We start from the raw sequence: 20,136 nt of genomic DNA on the forward strand, positions 1-20,136 counted from the left end.
GAGTGACGCAACTTTTCCAAGCCTTAATGTTCCCAACTGTCAAAGAGAGCTAAGAATTTCCACCTCCTGAGGATAGAAAACAGAAAGGAGCTGAAAGAATATATTTGTTGGCCGGGTACAGTGGCTCCCGCCCGTAACCTTAGCACTCTGGGAAGCCAAGGTAGAAGGACTGCTTGAGGCCAGGAGTTTGAGACCAGCCCGAGCAAGAGCAAGACCCTGTTGCTACAAAAAAAAAAAAACAAAAACACCATTGGCCAGGTGTAATGGCACTCTCCCATAGTCCCAGCTACTCAGGAGGCTGAGGCAGGAGAATCACTTGAGCCCAGGAGTTCAGGGTTGCACTGAGCTGTGATAACGCCCCTGCACTCTAGCCAGGGCAACGCAGCAAGACTGTCTCAAAAAAAAAAAAAGGAATATATTTTCCTAAATTTTTAAAGTTCATTATCTTTTTAGAAGAAAAGTAGAATGATTATACTAAAACACGTACTTGGATAAGAGGTCATTATCTTCAGTGCAAGGGCCCTGCTCTCTGTGGGTCGCAATTGCAATAAAAATCTCACGAAGCTACTAGGTCAATAGCAGTAAGCCTTTCCTCTGTACCCTAGCACGAGCACCACCAGTGTTCTCCTTACCTGAGATGACTCTGCATCTGGGACCTGCCCTTTCTTCCTTTCCCCATTCCCTGGGAACATAACAGTCCTGGACGACTGGAAGAGGGAGGCTGGGAATGTGGGGCATGTAATTTGAAAAAGCAATTCTCCAGGGACACTTGCCCTGCTCCTCCAAGGTTGAGAATCATCGCTGGCAAACAGCTAGGATTATGCCTACGTCTCTCTTCTTCATTAAGAACACAGAGGGTCCTATCACTTCTTTTCAACTCACCTTCTGTGAGTGTCGCCGACAGCAAGACATTCTGTCGTTCCTGGCATTCGGCATTGATAGCATTGAGTATTACTGTGATATCCTTTTCAAAACCCAAATCCAAGATTCTGTGGTTATAAGAGAAGAAATTTTAATCTACATGAAGAGTAAATGTGGGCCAAGGGGCTACAGCAGTTGCAACGAAGACAGAAGAAACAGCTTTTTTCTTCTACCTTTCATGATTCCTAGATGAGGCTCACCTGTCTGCTTCATCAAAAACCAACCACCGTATCCGACTAAAATGAATGTTCTTTGTGGATTTTATATGATCCACCAGACGTCCAGGAGTTGAGATAAGAATATTTATTCCTTTGCGGAGTCTGTTTAAAATTATATATCATAAAAGAAAGCAAATCAAACAGAGCTGTATCAATAGAAAATACAGGAAAAAGACAAAGAAGATATTCATTTCATGTGTAGCATAAATGTGCCATAGCCTAATATCATAACAAAACATGATAACTTGGTAAAAAAGATATAATTGAGTATTTCCCTCTCCTGTAGAATGCAATTGTTAAGATCTGAAATTACATTTAAAATCATAAAACCTTAACTTTGAAAGGACTCTTAACTATATAATCCAATGCTCTTTATCTGATTCATAAATCTTTTCTAGAACATTCCAGATAGATGGTCATCTGGCCTGTTCTTGAAGGTCTCTGTGCCGGGGAACCTATTACCTGAGCAAGTTAGCCCACAGCAGTGTGCTCTAATTGCTAGAACATTTTTTTCTTACACTAAACCCTTTTTGTAACTTCTACACAATGGGCATCAGCTTTGCCCTATGGGTGATATAGAATAAATCGAATTTCTTACTCCCCAAACAACTGTTTCCCATTATTCCAAAGTAATAAAGCCTCCACATGTTAGCTGAATGTATTTTCCAATTTTCTTTGCAGTTCAGTACGGTCGTCTGCCTATGTTCTAGCAACGGGATAAAAGGATAAAGGGAGTATGCAAATTGCACAAGCACCTTCAGAGACTATGAGGTAACCTCGAAAATGGACACCTCCCATAGTGGCACAAAAAGATAAAAGGAGCCCGGGTCCTGACACTGGACTGGTTCCATCAGACTTCATCTCCTGTTTTTTATGACTTCCCATCAGACTTCTTAAACGTCAAAGAAAAATAAAACTTCTATATTGTTTGTGCCACTGCTGTTATAATTATTATCATTTACAGGTGAATGATCCTAACCAATACTTTTAGGTTCCAAGTTTAATATTTACTCCTTAGTTACAGACTACAAGCATGGTTGGGGGTTACTACTAATTATTAATATTAAGCTATAATACAATAAAAACATTTTTAAAAGAATGTAGACAAGTTGAGATTTATTTGTTGCAACAATTTTCAACTGACACCTATTATAAGTTCTAATACAGAATTAGGAATCAATGTATTGGGGTATAAAGAGCAAGTTGCAAAGCATTATATAAGTTTATGATCTTATTTTTGTAAAACCAAACAACAAAACCCCAAATATCCAATGTACACAAAAGGGAGTCAACCTAGGGGATGTATACTAAACAAGAGGGACTGTGGGGAACCGCAGGGGTGGGAGTTAGGAAGGTGATGAGCACTGTTACTAACCACATCAGAAGGAAACCTGGCTGTAGGTTCATCAGTACTGTAAAAAATAGCACCGTCTAGAGGTGACCGCTCCCCACTGACTCAATCTGTCCCTGTGTACAGGGACTAGGAAGCTCAGTCTGAGACAAGGCTCTCTGCAGGTTTAGAAGGACCAAGTCTTACTGAGGAAGGCAAGAAAGACAGATTCAAAAAGGAATTAACAACCAACAAACCTCTTCCTACCTGGCTTTTTCTGATTTTCTCTTCTCTCCTCCCATTAACACTCCAGGCACAATCCAGGTAAATGGCTACAGAAAGACAACAGAACAAAACCAACACGAAGTCCCTTTTACTGAATATACAGAGACTGATTCTAAATTCCTTTTCCTTAAATAAGTTGGGAGGGAGAATTCAGGCTTCTCATTGTATGAAGTGTTATTGGGCAGATATTATTCCTAGACATTGCCCGCCCATGGTTACTATCAGCAGTCACTTGAATTATAGCTGTACAAGTAGCTTCTAACGCTGTGAGCAAGAAATGTAAGCTTTTTAAATGATTCAAGTAGCTTTCTTATCTTCCCCCTGGAGCCTGAACTGAAATCACATTTCAGTAAACCTATTGCCTTTTCTTTCCCAGTTAAGATAAAACCAAAGCAACACCTTTCCCTACTTCCCACCCATGCTAAAAGAAAGGACAGATCAATTCATGACCTAATTCGGTGGGTTGGCAGGCTTTGGCTCTAAAGTCTTCTCTCTTCTTTCTTAAACAAACCCTACTTGCAGCTTTTTAAGTTGCTTTCCACTGGATCACTGTTAAGGTTGTACCTGTAAATTTCTGTATGTAGCTTGCCAGTAACTATTAATATGATGAACAAATTATAGGACTTTAAGCATCAGGAAAAACTGATAATCCAGCCAAGCTAGAAATTGATAGTTTGGTTTAGGTCAGTAAAAATCTATAAACTACCTAGAGAAAGCAAAGACATCCAGGCAAGAGGGAAATAAAAGTAATTCTTCTCTCTCTGAAAATAAAGAAAAGACTACAGTATATTAAATCTTTCCTCAAAAAGTCAGAAAAAAAGGTAAAACTGAACTCATGGTTTTCCTTACCTTAAGCAGTTTCTGGACCGTGTCAAAGCTTTGTAGAGCCAGCTGTAAATATTAAAAAGTTATAGATAATGAGCAGGATTCCTTCTTCCCTTTTTAAAAAAAGATAATGTAAAGTGATTAAGATTCAAACTTGGACCTCAAGTTAAGAGTTAAGAAGAAAAAAATCTTACACCCAGAATCTACCTGAAAATATACCTTGTTAGATTGGTTCTACAACCTGTCAGTTTGGAGAATGAAGGTAAAGATATCACATCTATTTTTCTTGGACATATGCAAAAGTAGTGTTTTGTGCTCCCTCTGCTGGCTCAAATTCCCAGAGTGCCACACAGAGAGGTTCAAATCTATGGTGCACAAAGATGTAAGAGAATGAAACAAAGTCAACCAGAATTTGGCCCTCCTTAGAAAGAGAAAGAATATGTCTGAAGGGGTAAAGTAGAATAGTGATGCAGGTTAGCTTTTGGGATCTTCACTTTAAAGGTGATTATGACTGTATCCTACAACTATGCCAGGGTATCTAAAGACTGGGAGATGGTCATTCCCTAAGTTTATAAAAACAAAACAAAACCAACAAGTCCAGTGGAAAACAGGGAAAATGAAAATTAATGTAGGTTATAACCATTAACAACCTTCAAAAAAGCCTCTTACAGAATCCCATTATCCAAGGATATATATATACAGTTTTTACATGTTCAGTATTCATGAAGCATCCTAGGGAAGTAGCAAGTTTGCTGTTGTAAAAATTTAAATAGCTTTTGCCTGATACTTCACTGGACTGAGCTGAGATAGGGCACTGTGTAAAAGGCTGACTTGAAACCTCCATCTCCATGATCAATATTCTGCAAGGAGGTGATCAGCATTTGATATAGAAAACAGACCCTCTAATCTGAAATTGCCTCTGTAGGCAAATAAAATAGACCAGACAGAAGAGATGTCCACCAAGAAAGAAAAAAATATTGAGAAGCTTAACTTTCAGAAACAAGTAAAATTTTTTTTGTAGCAGTAGCTTATTAAAAAAATAAAGGTTCATTTTCAGAGCCAACTGCTATTGTTTTTAAGTATTTTTAAAAAAAATAACTACAAAAATGCAATTCTTTTAATTCCTTTTAAAGAAACATAAATTTAAGAATGTCATTAGGTTTTAGACAACAGGAAAATGCTTTTCTATATTTAACTTATGATTTTCAAAGAGTATTTGAATTTTTCTCCTTGACAGTAACCAGAAAAATGGGCAAATAAAAAAAAGAGCATGCAGTGGTTTGTGCAGTAGGGAGAAAGATGGTAAAACAACTTTTAAATTCAACTGTATTGTACATCCTTAAAACTCACCCAAAAGTGAGCCCACTCACCTCTCTCGTTGGCACTAGTACCAGAGCATAGGGGCCATCACTGCGCTGTTGACACAGAGAAAATACATCCCATTAGTGGAACGAACCAGGATCAGACTCCAAATGTGCAGAGGGTGGCCAGTTAGAACATCACAGGCACTCTTAGTGAAGAAAGGGCAAAACAAGGATGCCCACTAACCCTGTTATTCTGGAACATTGTTCTAGAGGTCTTGGCCCAAGCAATCAGACAAAACAAGGAAATATGATGTATAAAATTGGAAAGTAGAAGCCAAAATTAGCATTATTAGCAGATGAAGTTACTTTATCCTAGGAAAAAAACTTTAAGAGAATTAATTAAAAATCTATTACAAATAAGGTAATTTAGCCAAGTAGCTAAATGGAAAATTAATGTATAAAAATCAATAGCCTTCCAATATAAAAAGTGAGAAAATACAATGGAAGGAAAAAAAGAAAATCACACTTATAGTAGCAACAAAAAAGATAAAAAGAATAAGCTTAACAAAAAATGTGTAAAATCCATATAAAAAAAATTTTAGATACCCCTGAGGGGCATAAAATAAAAATTGAATAAGTAGAAATATATATCCTATTCCTGGATAAGACTCAGTATTATAAATAAGCTAAATCTCCTTAAATCAACCCATAAGTATAATTCTAATAAGAATGCCACAAATACATATATATGCATACATATAAAACAATACATATAACCAGACAAGCTGATTTCAAAGTTCATATGGACAAATAAATGTAAAAAAATAACCAAGGCATTTACGAAAAACATATCAGATGTTAAAAGATTTTGAAGCTACAGCAATTTAAAAAAAATGATGCAGACACATAAATAGAGATTACAATAGCACAAAGAATCTAGAATAGAATCAAATACATACAGAAATTTAGGAAATAATATAAGGGTCATTTTACATTAGTAAGGAAAAGATGGTTTATTCAAAAGTCTTTTGAGAAAAAATAAAGTTAGAAAAATAAAACTGGAATTAAGTTGGCCTTTTTACGGATGACACAAAACTCAGAAACCCTAGAAGAAAACACTAATAAATTTTATTACATAAAAATAAAAAATTGCAGAGTGAGAAAATAATACCTTAACAAAATCAAGAGTCAAATGACAACCTGGGGAAAAATATGCCTCACCTAAGATATGAAGGGCTAATTTCCTTAGCTTATAAAGAAGTCCTATAATTCAATTAAAAAAAAAAACTGCCACAGGATTAGAGTTAAAAAAAAAAAAAAAAAAGAGCAACAACTCAAATAGACAAATGGAGAAAGGACATACAGCTAAATTATGGAGATAAGAATTCAAAATATGGCTGTTACACATATGAAAAGATGTTCAACTTTTCTCCTAAGAAAAATTAAAATGGAAACTACAGTATAGCATTTTTCCTATCAAATGAGCAAATTAAACAGCTGATAATGTTGATGAGGGCATGGGCAAACAGGAATTCTCACACTGTTGGTAAGAACACACATTATCTACCAAAATAATAATGCAAATTCCACTTACGAGAATTTCTCAGGCAGATACATAGGTGTACATAAAGAAGTTGTAGAATATTTTATAAGCTGTAGAGTATTTATAACAACCTTGTTTATTGCAAAATACTGAATATGATACAGATTCCACTAACCGATAAGGGAATGATTCCATAAATTATGCTACATACATACAATGGAATACTAGGCAGCCATTAAAAAGAACAAGACAGCACAATATGGTGCTGATAAGAAACCACCCCCAAAACATAAAACAGGAACAAAGCAAGGCACAGAATATCATGCATAACAAGCAACCATTTGTGTATCAAACCAAGCAAAACAGAAAAACAAAGACTTCACATAAAAGGAGGAAGAGGAATTATGCATGCTCATATTTGTTTGATATGCAAAGAATTTCCCTGGGAGGATATGTTAATACAAGAAACTGTTAATAACAACTACTGCATCTTGAAAAGCAAACCACCACACAACCAGGGGAAAGTAGAAGGGCTTACTTTTCACTGTATGTATCTTTGGTACTCTGAATTTTTTAAACATATACAGTACATTATATCTAAAAAATATTAATGAAAAAAATAGAAGACACTAAAGTAATCTGATAAAGGCCCCCAAGCCAATGGTGCCTTGCACATCAAAAGTGCTCAAAGACATTGAATGAATGAATTAAAACAACAAGCTAAGTGTAGATTTGGTAGCAAATTCAATTACAAGTATGGTTTTCATGTTTTGCATAGTAAACATTTACCCATAATGAGAAAAGGATTTGGTATTCAAACCAGAGTCGTCTGTACTCAACAACTTTGTGAGACTAGGCTGAACCCACGCTACGAATGGTAAATATGTTAGTACAACAGTATCAATGTGACACTGTGTGATGTTAAGAGGTTCTGACATTTCAAAAGGTGTTACTACATAGAGAAGAAGAAAGAAAAAATCAATTTCCTCGCAGAGCACAAGTAAATGAGGAAGGATGGATGTGACGTTAAAAAAAATCAGGGCAAAATAACGACGAGTGTGAACACAGAAAAAGCAGCCCATTCTCACGCCATTACCAAAGTAATTTGTGAGAATTAAGAATCTGTTGGGTGCCTTGAATTTGCTGCTCCCTCCGGATAAGTTTTTTACAGGTCAAATCATTTTACAACGAACTCCAAGGGACTACATTGAATATTACTTGAAATAAATGAATTAAATTGGGGCTTGGAAAACTGTGTTTCTACAGAATATTTCAGACTTAATAGAATGACCTGTTAGTGATACTAAAAAATATTTGAGCAAAAAAACCTACATGGCTTGTTAATGGTTCTGAATATAAGCAAATCAAATCATTTCCCTTTAATGCAGCACATCACCACATTGACGATGACAGCTGAAACATAATGAGCACACACTATGAGACACTGAGGCACAGAAGATAAAGTTATGTGCCTAGTACACCCAGACCCAGGATCTGAGCACAGCTGCCCGCCCACCCCACACATTGTTGTGTATGTCATCTAATCTCTCTCATTCTCAGTTCACAGATCTATGAAGTGAGAGAGATGGGCTAGAACAGTAGGAGCCATTCCAGCCCAAATATCCCCAAACTCTCCAAGCTGGTATAAAGAAAAAGCCCTCTACAGGTAAGAAGTTCTGCTGGAGTATATAAGTGGATGATACTTTACAACATGATTGTAATAACTTACACTTACTCTCCTCTATGTACCATGGACAAATTATCTCACTGTAAAGCACTTAATGGGGAACAAAATCAGTTACCTTTAGGAAGTAAAATTCTCACCATCTCAGAGAAAATCAATGTTAATAGTTTGCTAAGGACCCTTCGAACCTTTTCATGCATGTATACACACAATTATTCTTTATGAAACTGGAGTCATACTATACATACTGTTTTGTAACCTGTTCTTTGTCAATTTAGAGCATTTACTCAAGTTCACACATAGTAATTGGAAAAAATATTGCTTTTAATGGCTACATTATGTTCTATCATTTGGATGATTTCATTGGGTTTCTTTTTTACCTGACCCCCTAATTTTTAATCCCTAATAATCATTCATCAAAGCCATAATATAATTATCAAAACTGGGAAATTAACAGATTCAATACTATTAACGAAGCTACAGACCTTATTCAAATTTCATCAATTGACCTGTTTATGTCCTATTTCCAGGCTAGTATCCAATCCAGGACTGCATGTTATATTTTGTTGTCACATCTCCTCCAACCTGGGGTGGTATTTGTTAGTATTCGTTAGTATTTGTCTTTTATGATCTTAACCCTTTTGAAGAATACTGGCCAGTTATTTTGTAGAATGTCCCTCAGTTTAGATTTATCTGGTGTTTCCTTAAGATTAAATTCAGGTTATGCATTGTTGGCAAGAAAACCACAGAAGTGATGTGTCCTTCTCAGTGCACCGTATCAGGAGGCACATGAGGACAACATATCTCATTGCTGGTGATACACTGTTTCCCTGGTTAAGGTGGTGATAGCTGGGCTTCCCCACTGTCAGGTTACTGCTTTTCCCTTTGCAATTAAGAAGTATCTTGTGTGGCGATACTTTGAGACTATGTATCCCATTTCTCATACTTTCATCCATTCATTTTATTTAGCACCCACGATAATTCATGCCTAAATCAACATTACCCTGGCATGTGCCAAAAGGTGATTTTCTATTTCTGTCACTTCTACATTTATGTATTGGAATTCTACCATAAGGAAGGGCTTTTCCTTCTCCCCCATTTATTTATTTATTCAATAATTTATTTTTATCAGTTTGGACTCATGGACATTTGTTTTAGTCTATGGACTATAATGCATTAATACCATTAGTCTCTCAGATATCAGTTAGGCTTGATACACTCCTAATTCTGCATATCCAAACCAAGAAGAACAGCAATTAACCAGCTCTTCTCATCTGTTTTGTGCACTCACTTTAATTCCTTACTTCTGGCCTCACCACTTCCTCTCAAATGAAAATAACAAAGGCAGTGTTGGTGGGATTCTGGACTGGGTTTGAGATCAACTGGCCTCCTAGGGAACCCTCTGGCCCAGGCACTAACAAAACATGTTTCACAACTAAAGACAAATTCTTAAAAACAAGGCAGTCCAATTGTCAAGGTCACTAATTGGGTGCTTATTTTCACGTCTATTAATGACAAACCACTGTTTTAAATATAAAGTTCAGCCTTCCTAGTACAAAGTGAATAATACGTTGGAACTTAGAACAGAAGGTTTAAATTTAATTCTGTACAAGACTTACAACAGACTCAAGAGTGTAAATGGACAGCTGCAAAATCAAATATTTACCGAGCAATAATTTTGTAGGAGGTCTCATGCTAGGTGCTGCAAGACACAGAGACACAGTCCCCATATAGCACAGAAGCCAGTAATTAAACTTCACCATAAAATCACAGTGCAGAGTTAGGAGTTCAGTCTCTGTAGCCAAACAGAACTAAGGTCACTGCATGTTTATTTAACTTTCCTAAGCCTGTGTTTCTCTTTGTTAAGGCTGGGATAACAGTAACACCTACAACTTGGTGGGGCAGAGGGCAGTTAAAGATGGATGAAGGTAACACATGCAAAGTATTGGGCACGATGTCTAACACATGGGGAGCATTTTACAAATGCTCCCTATTATATCTACTATGACAACTATGAAGTGTATTTATTCTATTTCACTCCAGGCACAGTATTTAGATGCAACATGTTTATGTAATAATTGAATTAAAAGGAAATAAGAAAATAATGCTAAGTGAAAACAGACTGCGTCAGCCCTGATACTGCTACCATGGCTCAGTCTGATGGTTCCTTATGTACTATGAACAGTAACAGAAAAACATATTTTACACTCACCTGTATTTTTGACTGCATTGCCTGAAGGGACTGGACCACAGGGATGCAATAGGCTAGAGTTTTACCTTTTAAAAAAGTGCAAAAGTAGTTAAAATCACAGACCCTGCAGATGTAAGAAAAGCAAAGGACATACAGGAAACAGGCTCTTACTTTTGGGTAATACTAAATTCTGGGGAGAGTAAACTACCCATCATACATTCAAGAGTGGTAAAAAGGGACTTCTGTCTGCCACAATTACTAATTTTAATTTGTAAATTCAGTACTTCTAAAAAATCTGAAGCTTCAGCTCCTTTATCCATCTACTAAGAGAGAGATTAATATGTTTCCGAAATTGTACAAAAGCTCAACTTGATGGTTGTCTGTAGGAGCTAAAAATTCCTCCTCTGAAGTCCTCCCTACCCTTTCAGATGAGTTTCAGTGGTTGATTAAATGTCCTCTGTAGTGCTGATATGATTAGGAGCCAGTCTGAACCCCAGACCAAGAAACCAAAGGATGGCAAAACCTTTGAGTCTCCAGCTACCTGAATGGTGGCCAGGCTGGTGGGAGTGGAGAAGCGCTGGCCTGCCACCAAGGGCACATGAGGGTCAGAAGAACAAGTCCAGACTGGCCTGGAACACGGCAAAAACAGTGTTCCATCCTCAAGCATAATGACTGCCACACAATCAGCATGTGCTCAGGCCAGAATTCACTGTGCTTAATACCAGGAAAAAATATTCATCCTCCAATAGAGTGAGAATGGGCAGCTCTGGCCAGAGATAGTGGGACTTGGCAAAGCACTGAAATAGGCTCTAAGGAAATGACAGAACTTGATGACTTCCCAATCACTCCTGATCATGGTGCCATCAACTGCCCCCTTCCTTTCATTATATGAACAAAGTCAGGACTCTAATCAAAAGAAAGCATGGCCTCCTTCCCCCAAACAAAACAAAACAGCCACCACCACCAATATAGGCACCTTATACAAAACCTACTACATGACCAGGGGTCTGGGTACCACAGGAAGGGCAGAGATGAAATGACGACTGACCTGAGCCCGTCTGGGATCTCACAAGAGCATCTCTGCCTTCCAGCAATGCAGGAATAGTTTGCTTCTGAACACTAGGGCCACCCAAAAGAAAGAACACATCTTATCTATATTACCCAGTTATGTTTACAGGCAGAGACAATGGCTACCTAAAATGCAATCACCCCATACTTTTATTTGTCTATCACAACTGCCACCTTTGAAGTTACCTAAACATTCAAGTGAAGGTGCCAAGAAACTTTTGATGATTAAAAGGATAAAACCCTAGTTAAATTTCTGGAACTTAGCTGAAAATGATGAGGCAAGTCAGAGACTGGCCATTCTATTGAACCAATTTTTTGAAACACTGCAAAGGCATGACAGCAAATTAGAGTTGCCACACAAGCGTATCATATACTCTCTTGCCTTCTGTAACAGGAATATGGAACACAATGAAACATAATGGAAAGATTTCCATGCAGATTAGCAAAAGGAAGTTTGCAAACGACCCAGATAGCCAGCAGCAGCTGTCCGTTCTCCGAGAATAGGTTATGGACACACCGAGATATATGTCTACATGTGTATTTAAAGTCAACAAAAAAAGGATACAGAAATCATCTAAATTTGGTTCTTAAAACAAACAAACAAACAAAAACTGGTGGGGGGTTCCTTAACTTATTCTTCAATATTCTTATTAATTTTTACTAATAAGTAAAAAGTGATCATTATTAAAACATACAGAAACATACAACCTCAAAACAAGGAAGTTCACCTCCCCCCACACCTTTTACTTCTTTATTTCTATTTTCCAGGAGTCATCACTATAACAAACATTTAAAATATTTTTTTCAGTATCCCATTATATCCAACCAAACATTTACTCCTGTCTTTTTGGTTGACCCTAATTCTTATGACTAAATAACACGATCACGTTCTATATTTTGGTCAGATTATTTTCAGGGAAGCAGACAACAGTGGATCTCATGCAGAACACTTTCTGGACCAGACATCTTGTGACTTTTAGAGCTGAGGGCAGAAAGGGATGGAAACGCAGTCCCTCCATTTAACAGGTGGACAAACTGAGTGGCTAAGCGACATGACGAGCCCTCTGTGGTCAATAAGCTAGCATTCTTTTCTAATGCCAGATACGAATTTGCTCTGCCCTCCACAGACAATTCAGATTTCATCTGGTTATACTCACTTAAGCCCTAAGAAAATCAAGATTAGCTTGGAACTCTTACCGGGTCATACTAGACATTTTTAAGACCGTATTTATTGTGGATATCTAAAAGAGAAGACAAAAAATAGATATTTTTCTTTAACAATTTTTTGATACAAATATATTTGATGGAAATGACACAGAAAAGGAGAAAATATTGGGATGACACTGACAGCCAAGATCAAATTAAGTTCCTCCACCCGGTGGTTCTCTGCTGGGGGTGATTCTGCATTCCTCCCAACCCACTGAGACATGCGGCAATGTCTGGAGAAATTTTTGGTTGTTACAACTGGGGGAGAGGATGCTAATGGCACCTAGTGGGTAGAGCCCTGGGATGCTGCTAAACATCCTATGATGCACAGGACAGTTCCCAAAACAGAGTTATCCAGCCCAAAATGTCTATAGTATCAAGGTTGAGAAACTCTGCTTTAACCTGTATCCTAAAGAAGGGGTAGGTAAGCTATGACCACATGAGCAAAGGAAATCAAGACTGCCTAAAAGTTTTTTCCTCCTTACTCATAATCCTGAAAAAATCATTCACAGTTTAAAAAAAAAAAAGCATCCATTTGTTTGTAGAAAATGCATTTTAAAATAGGCTCGTCTTCCTTGAAATCTCTAAAATTGTAGACGTCCCTAACAGCAAGATGCCAACACAGTGCCCTCTCCTATGGTCACTGTGACATCTGCCACTGTGAATGGCTTCAATACCACATGTACCTAGAAATTAGGAAGCTGTTAAGTCCAATAAACGAAGTCCCAGTCCTAAATTGCATTAGGTGAGGAAAGTCTTCAGTTCTTTAAAAAAAAAAAAAAAAAAAAGGAGGGGAGGAAAAGTAAGGGTCAGGAAACAGTGAACAGTAACCTAAGCACACTTCAATTGTCCTAAAAGAGTTAGCATAGCAATCTGAGTTCATTCAAATAACTTGGAGCAGAAATGAACATTCTTTAATTTCTCTTCCTAGAACTGACACTTCACAGACATTCCAAATGAACAAACACACCAAAAACATTGACCCATAAAACACTAAGAGATACTTACTAAATGTGGGTGAAGGCCCAATTCATGAAAAGCAGCTGAAGCAAACACTTTTTCTTGCACCTGTTTTACTACAGGTCTGCAAACGATGAACAAAAACCCAGGCATCAGTTCCCACACTAACAAAGAAAAATGCAAAACACAATTCGTTTTATTCCTGAAGTGCATCTGCACCTGGACATACCTGTGGAGTTCTGGAATTTCAGGGTTGTTTTTAAACAACGATGAAGTCTTAATGCACCGTTTCTCCTCTTGGTTTCTATCATTTGTGCTAACTGAATACTTCTTTGGAGAAAAGGTTTTTCGTGTATTCTCCTTAAAAGTCCTTTGAGTTTCTTTAACGCTAGTTTTCTTGGCTGGGAGAAATGATGTTTCATTCCTCCGTTTTGCTGGGGGAGCCTCACTGGATGCTCGGTACTTTCTTTTGGTAGCCTTTGCTTGCTGCGTTGTTCCCAAAAGGAAAGATCAACAAGAGATGCATTAGTCCATGAAGACAGACCTCAGAGTGAAGCCTGACTGCCCACAGAATTGCATCTCTCCCCGCAGAGATCATTATGCCCCATATGTCAAGCAACAGTTTAGGGTTTGCAATCAGAATCTTTGACTCAGCTTTTTCCAAAAGAAAAAAAAAAAAAGACAAAATCTAACCTCATTCATCCACTAGACATCACCATTCATCTTAACTATTAAATCAACCAGAACGAGGGTGAGGATGAAGAAGAGAGAAACATTTTTTGAGATGAATGTAAACCAACGGAGTCTGTTATAAGGGAAGCAAGAACCCATCTTGTGAAGTGTGTGTACTAAGTCAATCCATATGCCTAGAAATCCATTTATCCAAGGAAAAAAGGGTAGGGGGAAAATGAAATCTTTTCTCTCCACGAGCAAAGCACATTGGAGACTAGGCAGGGGAGAGGGATGAGTGGGATGCCACGTCCTAGCTCATGCCCAGGAAGCAGAAGCCTTCATTACCTTTCTACCCTAGTGCTTGGATCTGTCATCCTCTCCCCTCAAGCTGCTCCTCCAGATTCAGGCGGTCTGGAGACAATTCCTACTCGCCGTTCCCATTCCAAATGAGAAATGCTGCTCCATCCATCACTTCTATTATAATTACTTCCAACCCTCCTTGCCTTTCGAATCCTCACCTGATCACCGATTACAGGGTACACACCACTAGCTATCCCCTGACTGCTGCTTCTTATTTCCATAACATGAACGTGGTTAAATGCATGATGTCCAAACTTCCCCTAGGAGAAGAAACATCCAATTCCTCTATTTTCTTTGGCCTTCTCTTCTGCTTTACAAATGAATATAAGAGCATCCCTTAAGCAGCCAGTGCTTGTTATTCTGGAGTTTTAGTTTCTCTTAGAATATGTTATTTTCTTCTTTGCTTGAAATAATGACTTGGGTTTACACACTGGCTTTCTTTACCATGCATGTCAGCTGCAGACTAACCTACTAATAACAACAGTTCTTTGTTCCTGGCAACCAAAGGATTCCTTTATATAAGTAATTCAATAAATATAACTTCAAATACTGAATATTAATAAAATACCAACCTCATTTTACAAAGCCCCAAGTTTATGAATTTTCAGATTAAAGAAAGAGATGAAGTTTCACATCTGTTGACTCATTTGCAAGACAGTAAGAAATTTGCAAATGTCACCTGGTTCACAGACCCACAGACTCTTGGGCCACAAAAACTCCTAAAGGCCACTCCCACCACGCCTGGAATTTCTGTTATACACTCCTTAGCAGGTGGCCTTGCAGCCTCCGCCTGCACACCTCTTGCATCCCATGAGGCAGCCCATTCTGTTCATGACCAATTCTAGGGATTAGGAAGCTGTTTATGACATTGAGGCAATATCTGCCTCCCTGAACGTCATAGCTATTTGTCTGAAGTACGATTTCTGCAGCAATACAGAACAAGCTTACTTCCTCTTGTGCATAACATTCCTTCATATACCATATAACTCCCTTTTCTTTCTTCTTTGGACTGTATTCCAAACAGGATACAGATTTTAGATCCCTTATCATCCCTTTACTCCTATATCAACCTCTCTCTACAAGGAAGTACTCAGAGTTAAGCACAATATTAGATAGGCTTTCCATTGCTCTTAGGCTAAAATTAAAAATCTGTAAAATAATCTATACAGCCCTCGGAATCTGACCTCTGCCCATCTCACCAATCTCCAGCTTTACCCTCTGCCACCCTGGTCTTCCTTAAATTCCTAGAATATACCATGCTCCTTCTGTCATCTGAGTCTTTGCACATGCTACTCCCACACCTAGGACTCCAACCCTCCCATTGGCTGGCTAACTTATACTCCAGCCTCACGAGAGCCTTTTCTGACCTCTCTCTATCCAGCCAAGCCAAGGTTCCACATTTTTGGCTCTCCTGGGACCTTTAAGTATAAAACCATAAATCCAAACCTGTATCAGTACTGTAGAGGAGGCATATGCAAAGGGCTACTACAGGAGTATAAAAAGATATTAGGTCAGTAAATATGAAATGTCCAATTTCGAATCAAAAGTGTAGTTTATTATATCTCAAACAAGACGCAGTACAATTAATCAAAGTATGTGCCTAAACTATGACACAGCTTTGCCATCTTATCGGTAGCTTGTTTTTGCCAGCAGCAAAGAAGCCTGGAGAATGGCAATCAAATCATGAAAGGCGTTTTCCACAGCTTGTTGATAAATGAATATTTTTCCTTCCAAGAAGTGGTCCAAAGCCTGGAAGAAGTGGTAGTCAGTTGCTGAAAGGTCTGGTGAATATGGTGGATGACAGAGAGTTTCCAAGTCCAGTCTCTGTAGTTTGAGCTGCATTGTTGGTGCGACATGTGGTTGAGTGTTGTCTTGCAAGAGGATAGGCCTGTCTCTATTGACCAATCTCCCGCTTAATTGCCATCATTCTCATCATTTTGTCCAACTGGGTGCACTAGACATCCGCTGTAATTGACTAGCCAGGTTTCATGAAGCTGTAGTGGATAATACCAGTGCTGGACCACCAAACATACACCATTAACTTTTTTTGATTAATATTTGGTTTTGGACTGTGCTTCGGTACTTCATTTTTGTGCCAAACACTTGCTATTGTTAAAAAGAATCCATCTTTCATCACATGTAATACGGTGTAGAAATGGTTCACCTTTCTGTCATGACAGCAAAGAAAGGCAAGCTTCAAGATGATTTCTCTTCTGATGGTGGTTTAATTCATGTGGAATTCATCTACCCAGCTTCTTTACCTTGCCAATTTGTTTCAAATGGCCCAATACTGTTGGAATAGTAATGTCAAACCTTGCTGCTAATTTACGCATAGGTTGAGATGGATTTGCTTCCACTACAGCTTTCAGCTCATCATTACCCACCCACCTTGGTCTCAGGTCACCCATGTGGCTCATTTTCAAGATTAAAATCACCAGAATGGAACTTCTCAAACCATTGATGTGCTGTGCGTTCATTAGCCACATCCCTCCCAAACACTTCGTTGATATTTCGAGCTGTCTGCACTGCATTGGTTCCACAATGGAACTCACATTCGAAAATAACACGAATTTTTGACTTATCCATGGTTTCACAAAAATTGCTCTAAAAAAAGTGAAAGATAATCATAAGCCGAACTGTGCTTTTGAAAGACTGAGGATGTACCTTCACAATAAAAATAAAACAAGAAATGTCAAAGTGAAATGTCAGAGACACCAACTGTTAACTTAGTACTTAAGGAAATGGGACATTCCATACTTAATAACCTAGTATGTAGACTAACATGGCCCATGGCAAGGGAAAGCAGGCAAGGATGCAAAGCTTCATGAGGGGCATTTAAGCAGAGGGAAATAGGACATATTCAGATCCATTAAAAATTAGCTGTGCAACATTAAGCAAGTCACTTCCCTCTGAGTCTCTATTCCCTCACCTGTAAAATCAGAGGATTATGGCAGATGATCTCTAGGGCCCATCCCACTCTAAAAGTCTAAGATGCCATGCCTTCGATACTAATAAACATTTGAGTAGTTACAATACGCCAGGCAAAATGCTAAGTACTTACATGAATTATCTCATTTATCAATACAGGTAGTGGTATCATCCCATTTTAAGATGAGAACATTGAGGCAGAGATGTGAGGTAATCTGTCCCAGGATCACTAAGGGAACCAGGCTTTGCCTAGGCATCATGAGTCTACATTTCAGGGTCCTGATGGGAAAGTACGCCATTTATTAATTGTATCCTGTTTGGTTAGGAAACATCATGTGTAGTTTGATTCCTATTTTGAGTTGTTTTCTAGAAGAATATACACCAAAATGTTAACAAGAGTATCTCTAAGTATGGGAATTGTACATGGGGTTCTTTTATCTTCTTTCCAAATTTTCTATATATTAGCTAGCCATCCCAAGTTCAGGCTACTGGCAGATGTGGTCAGCATATCCATCGTTCTCATTCATGACATCAACAAAAATGTAGACAAGGCCACTGCAGACACCTGTCATTTCCTCATTAATCCCATTTTGATACAGTGGTTCAAGCAATCACAAAAACAGATACCCTACATTTATTGATTCAATTCATTCAGTAAAGTTTTATTAAATGCTGCCTATGTGTTAGTTACTGGGCTCTGAACATGACACAAGCACCTCACTGACCAACCTACCTGATGTAACAATCTATTACCCAAGATGAAGCCAATACTATTTTATTTTTTATTATTGGCAATTATTAAGTGACTTTATGGGCCAGATAATGTATAGTGAGTCTTTATGTACATATCTCTTTGAATCCTCTCAATAACTCCTCTGTGAAGTAGAAATGATTGTTCCCATTTTATGAATAAGAAAAGTGAAGATCAGCTAGGTTAAGTAACTTCCCCAAGGTCACAGAAGTAGTGTGTTGTAAGGCTGGCATCTAATTCCAGGTCTATCCTACTTCAAATCCCATGCTCCCAACGGCTCTTCTATACTTCTCCCTCTCTCCTCCCATGTAGATGCTGTTATACCATTGGCTAGCTGAAGACTCTTTACTTCCAAACATCTAAGTCCTAAAGCTTGATTTTCCCTAAAAAAAATCACCAAAGATAATCTAGACAGTGGATGTTAACTGGTGTGAGTGTACACGTGAACTCAAGGAATTTCAGCTTCAACATACTGGTTAAACTGAACTTACTTTGGCAATTGATTTTTCTATGGAATTATGTGTTGCTTTTTCAGGAAAGAAAAAAAAAAGACACCCCCCCACCCCCAACTTCCTTGGCACTAGACTGTATCCTTCCTGGTCTTTGCGGTAATTTATGCGTTTTACAACAGCCTTTCTGTCCTGCGGTCTTTCTCTTTTCTTATAAACAAATCAACCATCCCAGAAACCAGTTTTCAGTTCTTGCTTAAGTTAATTTGAAGGCACCTTTCTTCCCTCTAGTAAAGGGATTACACTGGTGAATCAAATTCTCTTTTCTCCCTCCATTGCACGTGGATGAAAATTTATCCCATTTTTGAAAGCTCTTCAAAGAAACTTCTGGTCTCCAGACCTCATCACTGAGAGAAACGACCCTTTCTTGGAGTTGAAGTAAATGGCTTACAGAAGTGAAGTCTTGGCCTGGGACTCACGCCGGAGCATCAGTTCCTACCATCTGCGGGAAACAGCCTCCAATCCCTTCCTTACACTGCCTTCCCCTCTCCCCCCAGCAGCGCTGGTCGCAGGAGCCAGCTCCCCTCCCAGGAACATTCCCGCGGGTGGCGTTTCGGTGGGAGACAAGTGTTTCTGAGCAACTCCTGCAGAAGTTGCCAGGTGTCTAACTTTGCTCCCTTAACTCCGTAAATGATTCGCAACCCAACCCCGAGGCACGGCGGCAGCACGCGGCGCGCCGAGAGCCCGGCTGCGGGTGGGACGGAGCTGAAGCCGGGTCACAACTCACCTGCCCCGCCTGGGCCCGGGGTCGTCTGGAGAACGTCCTGGAGGCGGCGGCCACATCGAGGAGCGAGCCGTCGGCGGCTGCCATGACCGGCCGGGGAGTCGCCGGGGGTCCGGCGTGCAGACAGCTCACGAAGCAGAACACCACGTGGGACGCGCGCGAGGACCCCGCGCAGCTGCCCCGCCGGGTCCGGAAAGGCTCCAAACCACGCGAACCCACCCCAGTGCGTGCCCGAGGCGGCGGCGCCGGGGCGGGGTGACAAGGCCGTCCTGCGTCCCTCGAGGCGTGGCTTTGGGGATGCCAAATTACCGTCGGCCCGAGAGTTCACGCTTGTAAAGCTCTCTGATTGCCCCTGAGAAACAAGAGGCCGAGCGCCACCAAACCGACGTGTCCTTCCTTTGCCGCCGCGTTGCTGTTTCCTCAGCACTTTAGTACCTAGTGCATAGCTGGTTGTCCCGGTAGGTCCCTAAAAGGGCAGGGGGCTCAGCCACCGGGAGACGGCGGTGTCCTCAAGGTTCCCTTCTCCTCACCCGCTCGCGGGCCAGCCCTGGCGCTTCGATTCGGCCTGCTAGACAAGCGCGTTTTCTAGTCAGGCAGCTCCTTGGCCACCTGGCAGGGCTGCGTCGCCTGGCAACGGCGGGGTCCTTCCTGGCTCGG

At 39.5% G+C, this 20,136-nt stretch overlaps 1 protein-coding gene across 1 annotated transcript in view; it reads right to left on the reverse strand.

The window, feature by feature from the left end:
* The window catches only part of DDX31 (DEAD-box helicase 31), a 73,539-nt gene extending 53,528 nt beyond the window's left edge, over positions 1-20,011 (reverse strand). The window contains exons 1-11 of the mRNA XM_069474776.1: positions 19,483-20,011; positions 13,765-14,021; positions 13,584-13,659; positions 12,567-12,610; positions 11,350-11,420; positions 10,323-10,387; positions 4,950-4,994; positions 3,604-3,645; positions 2,737-2,801; positions 1,122-1,241; positions 883-989 (exon numbers count right to left, since the gene is read on the reverse strand). Coding sequence (XP_069330877.1) covers positions 883-989; positions 1,122-1,241; positions 2,737-2,801; positions 3,604-3,645; positions 4,950-4,994; positions 10,323-10,387; positions 11,350-11,420; positions 12,567-12,610; positions 13,584-13,659; positions 13,765-14,021; positions 19,483-19,566 — 976 coding nt within the window. The 5' untranslated portion in view covers positions 19,567-20,011. The remainder of the gene's footprint in view (positions 1-882; positions 990-1,121; positions 1,242-2,736; positions 2,802-3,603; positions 3,646-4,949; positions 4,995-10,322; positions 10,388-11,349; positions 11,421-12,566; positions 12,611-13,583; positions 13,660-13,764; positions 14,022-19,482) is intronic.
* Positions 20,012-20,136: the final 125 nt, after the last annotated feature.

This window comes from Eulemur rufifrons, chromosome 7 (assembly GCF_041146395.1).
Source record: "Eulemur rufifrons isolate Redbay chromosome 7, OSU_ERuf_1, whole genome shotgun sequence".
Classification (NCBI taxonomy): domain Eukaryota; kingdom Metazoa; phylum Chordata; class Mammalia; order Primates; family Lemuridae; genus Eulemur; species Eulemur rufifrons.